The 12,294-nt window shown below is 40.9% G+C and overlaps 1 protein-coding gene across 6 annotated transcripts in view; it reads right to left on the bottom strand.

Annotated features, from left to right (window-relative positions):
• Positions 1-1,842: 1,842 nt before the first annotated feature.
• nek11 (NIMA-related kinase 11) overlaps positions 1,843-12,294 on the bottom strand; it is a 64,804-nt gene continuing 54,352 nt past the window's right edge. For 3 of the 6 annotated variants that reach the window (XM_044206867.1, XM_044206868.1, XM_044206864.1), the window contains 2 exons: positions 9,610-9,703; positions 3,198-3,493 (listed from right to left, as the gene is read on the bottom strand). In XM_044206867.1, coding sequence (XP_044062802.1) covers positions 3,274-3,493; positions 9,610-9,703 — 314 coding nt within the window. In that variant the 3' untranslated portion in view covers positions 3,198-3,273. Of the gene's footprint in view, positions 2,818-3,197; positions 3,494-3,951; positions 4,028-9,609; positions 9,704-11,628; positions 11,771-12,294 lie in introns of those variants that run through there. The other 3 variants (XM_044206865.1, XM_044206869.1, XR_006379098.1) reach the window with 3 other exon arrangements.

The following is a 12,294-nucleotide window of genomic DNA, read 5'->3' as shown; positions in this document are numbered from 1 at the left end:
GTAAAATCTTGCGGATTGACGTCATTATTAAACAGCATTTATCCAGTTTCAGGTCAGAGACGTCGACCGAACTCCAGATCATAAATAAAAGTCCACTGACGTCAGAACGAGGCTCAGTTTGAATTTATGAACAGCTGCTGCTGATGTTTAGCAGGTATAAGGTTCACAATGTTCACCACCTTAGTTTAGCATATTAGCATGCTAACATTTGCTAATTAGCACTAAACAGAAGAGGCTGATGGGAATGTCATTAGTTTTGCAGTTATTTGGTCATAAACCAAAGTATTGGACGCATTAAAAATGTGAAAAAATACAAACACATTCCTTTAAGCTTGTAATTCATGCGTGTTGCTGATAATTCAGAGTGTTGTTTGACAAACTGGGCTCAGCTTTAACTCCTGGATGCGTCTCTGCTGCTGGAAGGATTTTCTGGTGTGAAAACCAGAAACATCTGTTGTTTAGTTGAACCTTTCATCCAAACCGGCTCCCAGTGGGATTTAAACCCCCAACCAGAGCTTCTCCCTGCCCGTTGAGCTCCACACAGCCGTAACGGAGTTTGTTTGGGTGAAATGTTGTCGCTTTGATTCCCCGCTGAGCTCCAACAGACGGAAAGTGGAAGTTAAAGAGTTTAATTGTTTCTCAGAGAAGAAGTCTGATGTTAAACAGAAGGTTTGTGCTGTAAAGCAGGGAAACACTGCTGAGTTAAAGCTGCTCGGTACGTTCAGGCGCCAGCAACATCATACTCTTAGTTGCAGTCTAATACAACAGTCCTGCAATAAATCCTCCCTTCATGAAGGTTACAATGTCTCTCAGGCTACGGGCTAACCGATCTTATTGGTGAAGGTTGTTGGGCTGTATGCAGCGTGAAAGGAACACCTGCAGACACTACTCAGGGCGGAAAAGAACAGGCCCATTTAACCACAACAACAGTTAATGTTTCACCACAAATACGCTAGACCTGAACATCAGTCCGACAGTAGAGACCAGTGCTCTTTGTAGTAAAAGTGCAAATGCAAAACCTCAACAATTCAAAACTCATTTCTGCGGCTTGTATTTGAGATAAACCCAAAGCTCACGGCTGCAGGTGAGGGGTTGGAAAGTAGGTCGACAGGTAAATGGAGAGTTCGCCTCCAGGCTTATCTTCAGGAAAGAGCTCAGACTCTGACGGTCTGCAGGGATGACGTCAGTTTGATGGACTGATTCAATAAATGTCTGAAATGCAACAGCAGCAATGTCCTTTTCTAAAAAGCTCCCTTCCTGTCTGACACGCATGAATAAGAATACTAGACAGAAACAAATAAGCTTGTTAACGAGTCTCTGAGTGACCAAACGTCAGCGCCGGTGCTCTGTGGCCGGGAGGTTTCAGTTCGTCCTCCAGCTGGCAGCTAATTACAGCCTGCAGAGAGAACATGAAGAAAAAGCCTCACATCCTGGAAATAATCCTCCTCGTTCCTCGTCCGTTTGGTTTAAATAAATCCTCTCGGTCCCTTTTGTCCTATTATTTCATTTTCTCGCTCCTCTCTGAGCGATGATCTTTTCGTTTCTTGTTGACACCTTTAAAATGTAAACGAACCTCATAACATCAGAGAGGTCTCGGTAGCATTTGCTACGTTTTAATCACGCTGCAGTTGTCCGACAGTCGTTTAACAGCTAAACATTCACACCGCAGACCTGGAAATTAATTATAAGAGAAGAGGAAGGCTGAAAGTTCATAGAAAGCGAACAGAGCTGCAGACGTATTTTCCATTCACTCGAAAAATGTATATTTTCAATTTGTGCATGAAAAAAAAACCTGCTTAAACATGAAAAAAGTATTTTCTACACACAAATTAAAAATGTGAATAAAAGATTGAATGCTATTTTATTCTCAGTGCGATAACAGAAGAAGTCTCACTGAATACTGAACAGACTGAAGGTTTTACTGTGAAAAACAGGATTTGTCTGGAACGTCAGATGAAACAAAGATCCTGATTCGTTTGTTTCTACCCGTTGCAGCTGCACCACAACACACACCTGCAGCCCGTTACACTGTGACCTCAGCATGAAGCTCCATCACCAATCAGGTGGCAGTTAAGACTGTGACTGTTGCAGATTCAGACGAAAGAAACGGCTGGAAAACCTTCACCTTTAATAAATGGTTAACTGAATAATTGAGGTCTTTCATCACTGACTGGGCTCTGCTGCTTTAACCAATCATGACCACATTTTCATTAACGGTCAGGTGATAAACGTCTAATCTGTCCCCGAGTGGTCATTAAGGCCGCCGACCTCAGCGTAGGGCCGGGCGATGTCTTCTTACTGGAGGTTGTCGGAGCCTTACGCTGCAGGGGAAGACTGCCGGCACTGCTCGGGGTCGGAATAAGCACCTCCTGCTCTGCAGCATTTCAGGTCATAGTTTTCTCACAGTTAATTTTCTCCCACAAAGACGCCAGAAATGAGCATCAATCGAGTAACGCACAGAGCTCTTTGTAGTAAAGATGCGAACACAACAAGTATCAGGAAGTAGTATCGAGGAAACTAAAACATCATTTTAAGTCCGGTTAGTGCATTCGCAATAAAGAGTTTATTACTGTTCCAGTTGTGTGTGTGTGTGTGTGTGTGTGTGTGTGTGTGAAGCCAAACCTATACGGCTGGTTAGAGTTTGTGTGTTTCTGCAGTTTAAAGGACTGTCTGATGATCTCGTAGAGAATGTGAAGCCCTTCGAGGGACACTGATCTGAGCTCTCTGTTTGTGTTTGCTGACCTACTTTTCTATTACTTCTACTCTGTTCAGTCCGTCGCCCCTGTACCGCCGGCCAGCTGTCTGCAGATATCACACCTGTGGATGAATCAGCGAGCACACTTTCAGTTATCGACCCGTCGGTGCTGAAACTGACAATGGTCGAAAAAGTACTCAGATATTTTGTGGTAGCGATACCACAGTGTACTCAAGTGCAAGTAACGTAAAAGTACCAAAAAAAGCATAAAAATGTTCTTAAAGTATCAAAAGTAAAAGTACTCATTATGCAGAATAATATATATTACATTATTGGATTCATGTGTTCATCACTTTAGTGTTGCAGCAGGTGAAGGTGGAGCTCATTTTAATGACTGTATGTACCGAAGCGAATCAAATAAAATCTCCATTTCATTTTTTGGCCATATCACCCAGGTGACACCACTCACCAATCACAGTGCAGTACATAAAAACAAGTATCATTAGTATTTATTATATTTTTAATTGATATTACAGTTCACAGTTTACGTGCTGCCTCCACAGGTTGCTCTGGTGCTGTCAGACAGGTGAGCTGTCCTCCTGCAGCTGTCTCGCTCTCTGCAGCTCTTCCTCGTAGAACAGCAGCTGGTCCACCTGGAAACCATCATCAGGTCTGTCCTCCAGGTGTCTCAGAGCCTCGACGACGCCTTCGTCACCGTCCCGCCGCCGCCGTCTGGCCTCCTTCAGGTCCTCATACAGCTCCTGGAAGACGTCTGGACCCAGACGGCTGCAGACAGACCTGCAGGAAGGACACACTCAGCTTTAAAACATAACAGAACAGTTGTTCATAACAACTGAAGAGACCACATCAGAATCAGAGACAGAAACACTTTATTGATCCCCGAGGGGAAACTCTTTGTTACAGCAGCTCGCCTTTACGTCAGTGCACACAGGAGGAAGTACTAAGAGAATAGAAATAGAAACGCAACAAGACAATTATTTCTAGTAAAAAATAAGAGACGTACAAATCAAAATATAATATGCTAAGATACAGCTAAGATAAATTAAGTACAAAGTGAATTTAAGTATAAAAGCTAAAATAAGTGTAAAGTACAAAGATTTAGAGGTTGATAAGTATGTACGGTGTAATAATACAATGTAATAATATAAGTAATAGTGCAATAATGAGTACTGTCAAGTTAAGTGTAGCTTATTAACCAAAATTCGACTACATCAGGGTTCCTCTTTGATTCTTACAGTAAGTGCGTCTGCCTCGTTAGCACACGTAGCTTAGCATTCATAGGTTTCGTGGAGAACAACATCCATTTCATATCTGAAAGAATGAACCAACAACATGTTAATATTTTGTGTCAAACTCCAAAAACACAGTGATTATGGGATCTAAAATAATTTCCTGATTTCAGCAAAATACATAAAAAAAATTGCACCTGGAGGGAATTTAGAAATTTTAAATCTGCTGTTTGAACCCCGAGACCAAACCTTTACTATCTCTTTGTCTGTCTGATACATTACATACCACAATATCTCCCAGCTCTAGGAGTCACATGCCCGATCGTCTATTTATTTAAACAAATAAGAAACAAAACACTGTTGTGCTCCCTTCAGGACAATCAGTGTGATTTTTAATCTACAAACTGACAACAGATAACTAAATAAAGGAAATAAAGGGAAGCTCTAACATGTGACAGTTCTGAAGCGGCCCTACATCCTTTCAGAAATGTTTAGTCACAGAGACACAGGGACTGAATCGACACACAGACTCTCAGCAGGATTTCAGCTCAGACTGAATTTTAAAATGAACTCAGATTGATTCACAGCAGCAGGTCGTCTGGTTTAGATGTGTTGTATCATGTGACCTGCTGTTTCTGCACACGGTGCATCCCGAGTGACGAGGACGATATCTGTGTGTTTGTTCTTAAATTCCCAGGATATTAAACTTAAACGTAAACTAAATATTAATTTAACCTTGACCCCAAAACATAGTCCGAACCCACAGACAGCCCACGTTCTCACTTTCCAAATATTTTACCAACTTTGTCCTCACTTCTCTTAAATGTCGTCACTTGTTGAAAATGTCAAGTTTAAAAATGTCCCCACTTTCCAAAAATGTCCTCACAATTAAGGTAATAATCAAGGACCTCAAATAGATAGAAATACATGACACTGTGTGTGTGTTTCCTCCCTGAAGTAAACGTGATAGAAAAGGAAGTGATGCCTCTCACGAACGGTGACCCTTCTCTCTTAACATTGGCTTAGCAACAGTAACTAACTTAGCAAAGGCTCAATTAAGTGTTAAGTGTTTGTTTGTTTGAACTAATACTACAACCAGCTCATAACCAACACACTGTAAGCCGACACTATCGGCAACAACATGATGTGAAGCCATAATAACAAATTCGTGTTGACTGAAGTTTTGTAGATTAAGAGTTTTACAGAAATCGATTTTTAAAGTTAATTTAGCAGTGGATGTCAGCTGTTGACACGACGTGAGGGTTGGCTGATCGCATTTGTTTACTGTCACGTAACAGGCAGTAAAAAGTTTAGCTGTGATTCGTTTTGATCATATTTCAAATATTCAAATGTTTTATCTGATCGTAAAGTTGCAGTTTAGTGAGACTGTTGCATCTGGTGGGAAAAACAGTTAATCTATTATTTGATTTCACACATCGATGAGTTAATCTGTTAATCTGATAATGTTCAGCTGAATCCACAGAACTTTCTGGTGAGAAGTTGTACTTCACAGGTGAGACAAAAATGTCCACGGAGCATAAAACAAACTTTCTACATTCACACCGTCAGAACGAAAACTGATGATTTATTGATTTCTCCAAATTCTTCATTTTTTCTCACAAACTTTGCTGCTCTGATCAAACTTCCTCTTCAGGACAAACACGGCAGCAGCAGCAGCAGGAGGATTAAAGTCTGAGCCGCGGCTTCAGGGTTCAAACTGCCACCAAACATCACACTCGATATTAAAGAAAGGAAAAGAACAGATTCTTAGATTCGCAATCTTTCAAAACTTAAAAACACATCGGACTCGAAGTAGAGAACGAGCTCTGGCAAACTTTTCTGTACCATTTTGATCGAAATTAATGCTATGGACAATTCAGTAGTCACTGGATATTGGTAGGGACCACAGACTGTATGTATGTAAATATACATACTTTATATACAGTCAATGATAGGGGGACATGTCCTTACCAAATTCTACGCCTAACTAGCTTACTGCAGCAGCTTTTTCTATGATGAAAAAGTCCAGGAGCTCGATGTTTGACTCACTAACTCACGGAATTTCTCAAATTTCATGTATTTAGTCTTCAGAGATTCTGTAGTTTGTTGAAATATAAACAACCAGCAACTTTCAACTTGTTTTCCCACAGCATCCAAAAGTTGTTTAAAATCTTACCACGATAAAATAAGTTTGCATCATCTGCAAATAATAACATTTTAATAATTTTGATATTTGGTTACTGGAGACTTAATATCCATTGTCTACCTGTGAGATTCATGTGTTGCCTTCACACTGTTTAACAGTTTTGTGTGTTGCTATAGCAACTGATGCCATGTGGATTTGTCCAAACTTCTGTGAAAGTTTAAATAAATTCCGGTGATTTTGTTTTGCTGTTATTTTCATGATATAGAAGTTTTAATGAAGTTTCTTGTAACTTTAACAAATCCTGGCGGGTGCCCATTATGTTTGTAAGTATCGAAGTAAATTAATGCTTAATTTTTTAATTATGTTTGTGTTATTCTATAGTCAGAACTAGCTAATTTTAATTAAAGTTTACTGCTTCTCAGTTAATAAAAGGAAACGTATTAACAATATGTATTTTGTACCATGAGAGCAACAGAAATGAGATTTTCAGTCTAATCTTAACCCACCAAAACTATCAGCAACAATGAAGCTGCAGAGTCCCGCTGCTCGCATTTCCATCAGTTATTTTCTCCAGAGCCTTAAACGTCCCAACAGATGATCATTTTTAATTTTGTGCCAACAAGATAATAAACGCACAAGATTTAAAAATATAATCTCATCGGAGGCTCTGTAATTTTCTTTGTCAGAACTGATGAGAGAACATGAAGGAATTGAACACACAGCAGCAGCCGAAACTGTCTGACTCTCTGTTCTTCTTCAGACCTCCTCCTCCTCCTCCTCCTCCTCCTCCTCTTCCTCTTTGTGTTTTATGAGGAGCTCTGAGAGCTGACAGCCTTTAATTCCCACACAGAGCAGCTGAGTGTGTGTGTTGTATTTGCCTAATGTTGTTACCATGGTGACAAACTGACCCTAATCAAAGAGGGGAGCGCCAGGTTCTCAGTTCAGCCCCTGCAACCTGACCAATCAGATTACCCGACCTTCCACCATCAGCCTATCAGAGGAGAGCAGCAGGTTTAAATTTTGAATTCAAAGAGCTGAATGGAACAGCAAACTCTTTTACACACATTAACCTGTTTTTGTTGTTCAGTTTCTGGGGTTTCCACTCAGGTTTTCACTCATTAGTCCTCTGCCTGCAGCACAAACTGGATTTTCAGCTCTTAAACGAGTGCTTTTTCCTACAGAAGTGAGTGGAAATGGAAATAATTCACTCTTGAATGAAAAAAAACGACCTTATCTACATAACAATTAGCTAAACAAACAGAAAGATGCAGTGACGGAGGAAGTCTTCATGGAGATAAAGAGCGAATGGCTGAACTTGGTTGGACTAATTAATGAGCTAATTTAGTATTCATATTATATTTCTGTATTAGGACAAGGACAGCATAACAATTACCTCAGAGATCAGTTTATATTTTTATTATTATCATCAAATCTCACGTTCAGCCTCAAACCAACAACGTGTCGCTCCGTCTCTCAGCATCGTCTCACTTCCTGTCTGCGGCTCGTAGCTGCGAGCCCATTGGTTCCTGCTGAAGACGTAAATCTTTAAAAACACAGATCTGTAGTTTCCTGTTTAAAAAGGCTCAGTAGTTTCCTCAAACAGCTGCTCGCTGTAGTTTTTATCAGACTAACAGGAGGAAACAGAGCATCTGTCGGGGACTATTTCCAGCGGCGGATGAATCCACATGTGGTGCTGTAGTGAGTGTTTGGGGCAGCAGGACGGTGTGTGTGGGGCGGAGTCAGAATAAACTACAGTGTGTGTGTTCGTGGTGATGGAGGAACATGTCACCCGGTGCAGCAGAGCGGCTCGCTGATGTGTTTTAATAGTTTCTGGACAACGACGGAGGAAGAAGATCCATCAGCTGTGATTCACTCTGATGTTAGCAGAGACGTTCATGATGGTTTGAGAAAAAATGAGATTTGCAGCAGGAAGATGTTTGGATTCATCTGCGGTTTTTAGATTGAAGAATGTTCTACGGGTGATCTCACACTGCGGTCAGACTGTGTGTACCTCCATTCATCAGATAAATCCTCCCACACCTGTTACAGCAGCTGAGATCTAATTAGAGGAGGAGAAGACGTGGGGAGAGTATGTTCGATGGATTCTGGTTTCCATAAGTTTCTACTGTATCCAACTTTACTGTGTTTGTCTTACACTTAATTCCAATCCCAAATGTTTGTTGTAATGTTAAATTTTCTCTGTTGTTTTTTGGAGTGAAGAGTCTATTAAAAGATCTTTGTTTTTCATTATTGTCTCTGCTGTCTGTGTGTTTGTTTTCTCTGGTTTCTTTCATTTTAATCTGCACAAACAAACTGAATCTGGTTGATATCACGCTCTGATCCACGTGGCAACATGCTGCGGCTTTAGGCAAGATGTTTGTCTGGAATAATTGGATTATTTTAAATTAAACTTTCACAGATGCTCACAGAGAGACAGAACTTAAGTCTCAACTGAAACCTCAAACAAAGCTTTATCGTCATTTACACTCAAAGAGATGTGCAATAAAATGCAGCTACAGCCCTCCTTATGCTACATTTACATCTTATAACTAGATTATACATTTTAGAAAAATAAATAAGAAACATGTTATGAAAAAAGAAATGTTAGAGTAATAAAAAATTAACAGAATAAAAATAACAAGAAGAACGCAACTCTTGAGCTACTCTGTGAATATATAAATGTTACAGGGAAAGGCCCCAAACGCAGACAGAGGAGAACGATGAGTGGTTTATTAAGAGCTTACTGCCAGATACAGGAAGACAGGCAGACAGGTAGGCAGGTGACAGACAGGTGAAAGCGACTAAAATACACTCAGTGAGGGGAGAGAACGAGACACAGGTGGAACCAATCAAAGCAATCGATGACAGGAAGCAGAACTACCAGACACGTGAGGGAAGGAGAGTATTTCAAAATAAAACAGAATCAACTAGACACAAACCCAAAACCATGACACAATCTTGCAGTACAATATCTGCTCGTGGAGACTTTTGTCGTGGCATTATTTAACTTTTTATGGTTCTGTTTAGACTCTCCGAGCGCTGTGTTTAGCTTAGACAAAGATCCTGGTCTGGTTTAATACAGAAAAGGTCTGCAATGACTTAAAGCATGAGTAACTGAAACCATGATTTACCCTGACGTTAACCAGAGTGCTTTTGTTGTCTAAACCACAGACAGGACTTTGGTGTTGTGCTGTAAAATGTAGAGCTTCATTCGTTCAATAAAACATTGCCTCTGTGCAGTGATTGCATTTGTTACCACTACATAATTTGGAAAAAAAACCAAAACAATTTAGCAGTATATAACCATAATCGCATGGTCATGAGTCAGCAGAATCAGGATTCAAGGAAGGCAGAAAGTATCATGTGCAAAATATTCAAACTACACCGACTGCAAGAAGTTCTGCTGCACTGATACTTCGTGTTCTCGTGATGTTAAACTCCAATAACAGAAGTACATCAGACGCACTGCAGAGGACGAGACCTTCAAAATACACAATAAAAGCCCCTCTCAGACTCACTCTCTCAGGTGTCGGATTCTGGTCTCCAGCAGGCTGCTGTTGATCGTCGGGGGCCCCTGAGGGCTCTGAGGGGCCTCAGGCTCTGCCGGGTCTCCTGGTTTACAGACAGAAACAACAGAATGAAGAAAGGTAAGAAACACCTGGAGACTGAGAGAGACAGAATATTATATACCATCATACATTTGACATTTTATTTAAAACCCCGTATTCATCCTATTCCATTTGTATCTCGGAGCTCTCTCTCTTTCTCTTCCTCCCTGCACGAGCAGCTCTGACTCAATAAAAGCACAGTAGAGCCTGTGGAGGTGATCTAATGGGATTATAATCGCAGGATATCTGCTGCTGCCAGAATGTAAACACACACGCTGCTTCACACACACACACAGATATTTCTAAATGGTTATAAAACGTGAGCTCTGTGCAGGAGAGCTGGGACATGACCAGGCTGAAAAACCACTATGAAAAGTAAAGACGTGTTCTTCTTCAGATGTGATGTCTGAGTTAAATACATTTGAAGTCTGAACAGGCTGGGAGTCTTAACGATCTTTGAATCTTAACGAGCTCAGATTCTTAACAAGGCCCTCGATTATAAGAAACTCTGAATGTTAACGAGCTGATGACCTCACAGTTCTTTAGGGGTCAATAAACTTTGCATTCCAGGTAAAAACAAAACTCTGAATTTTATTCTTCAACTGACAGCTCAACTTATGCTGTCAGTGCACACACTTGAACTGTCTTCAACGCATCCACCTCAACTGAAATTTCAACTCTCTTACATTTCAACCACTGGTGGTCACAAATCATCTGACATCTCAACTGAATTCATATCTTACTCCTCAACTGACACTGCAACTGCTTTCAGTGCTTTCACGTCAACTGGCAGCTCCACGTCCTCGTCTCTTGCTCTTTAACTGACACTGCAACTGCTTTCAGTGCTTTCACGTCAACTGGCAGCTCCACGTCCTCGTCTCTTGCTCTTTAACTGACACTGCAACTGCTTTCGGCACTTTCATCACTCATTCTTTCATTGACGGATCATCTGCTTTCAGTGGTTACCCTTCACTTGACACTTTCAGTGTAATGTATTACTTACACTTCAATGACTTCAACTCCTTTCATTGCTCGAACTTTAACTGTCAACTCCTTTCACAACCTTCACTTCAGCTGATACTTGAACCTGATTCAGTGCTTACGTTTACACTGAAACTTCAACCTCTTTCAGCACTTCTACTTTAAGTGCCATTTCAACTTCTTTCAGTATTTCAGCTATTTCAAATGTCTCAATTGCAATTTTTTGTACATTTTCTTCATGAAATCTAGTTTTTTCTAGTTGATATTATTATTGAGGTGGCTCTCTCAGCAGTTCTGCCACTTCCTTTTCCTTCAGACTGAATCTGATCAGCTGAATGAAAATAACCCTGCTGCTGTTTGTCTTCAGGCTTTACACAGAAGCACCAACACAACACAAAGCGACTCTGAGCGGCTGTTTAACAGCCAATGATCGGACCGTAAATCAGGATAATGGCCTCTGAGCTGCCCTGGGTCTTTTGTCCGTTCACTAGAAGCTAAATATCTGAGGATTTAATGGCTGTTCATCGCTGCTGAGGCCGTGGTCTGTTACTTTGATTCCTTGAGGGAACAATAAGTCCACCATTGCTCAACAACAGTTTTCATTAAAACACAGAGAGAACAACCAACAACAGGGGTTTGATGACCGCTTTTGTCCTGAAATCATGTAAATGTCTGTTAAGGACTCAAGTTAATCTAAACAAGAAATTTGTGTCACCACCAGTAACCATGGGTGTTACCAAATCATCACCATCCATTCCTCCATTTTTCACCGCTTATCCAGCTCTGGGTTGCCCAGATGTCCTCCAGCTCTTCCTGGATGATCACTGATTTAGTCTTCTTTATTTAACTAAATTTAAATGAAATTAAATAAAGAAGACTCTTCTACTAAGTCAGCAAGTGTTGCCAGGTGTCTATTTTTTCACATTTGGTCCTTTGCTACTTGAGCACCTAGTTGGCTGGTGAAGTAGCGACAGCACACTCATCCTAAAAGGATGCTGAGGTGTTCCCAGGTCAGATGGAAAATATTATTCCTCCAGCGAGTTCTGGTTCTGCCTCGTCATCTCCTCCCACTTTGACAAGCCTGGAAAACCTACAAAGGGAGGCATTCTGATCAGATACGTGAACCACCTCCATATCAGTATGTTTACATGTGCACGAGTATCCTAGTTTTGAGCCTTATCCTGTTTTTGATCATATTTGGGACATGATGTTACAATAATAACCATGTGGTTAAGGTTAGTGAACAATGGTGGTCATGGTTAAAGAAACCAAACTTGACTGTTGGTAGGAAACAGGACGTGGACAGCGGTCTCTGGTATTAAAGTCGGATGTTTTGTTGACCTTTCCATCCACCCCGTCCTCCTCCCTCAGTGTAAAGAAATATCGTTAATGTCCATTTACTGCAACAACTGATTTGTTTTTTTCTTGAAAGGACAATCTCTACACCGCAACAGTCCAGTACAGCGTCCACAGCACCAATCCACCACGCTGAGATACTTGAACTCCTTCACTCGGGGCAGTAACTCTCTCCCAACCTGAAGGAAGCAATCCACCATTTACCAGAACCATGGCCTCAGACTCGGAGGTGCGGACCCTCAACCCAACTGATTCACA

The sequence above is a fragment of the Siniperca chuatsi genome, linkage group LG9 (assembly GCF_020085105.1).
Source record: "Siniperca chuatsi isolate FFG_IHB_CAS linkage group LG9, ASM2008510v1, whole genome shotgun sequence".
In the NCBI taxonomy this organism is placed as follows: Eukaryota; Metazoa; Chordata; class Actinopteri; order Centrarchiformes; family Sinipercidae; genus Siniperca; species Siniperca chuatsi.
This window is presented reverse-complemented; position numbering and strand designations above follow the sequence as displayed.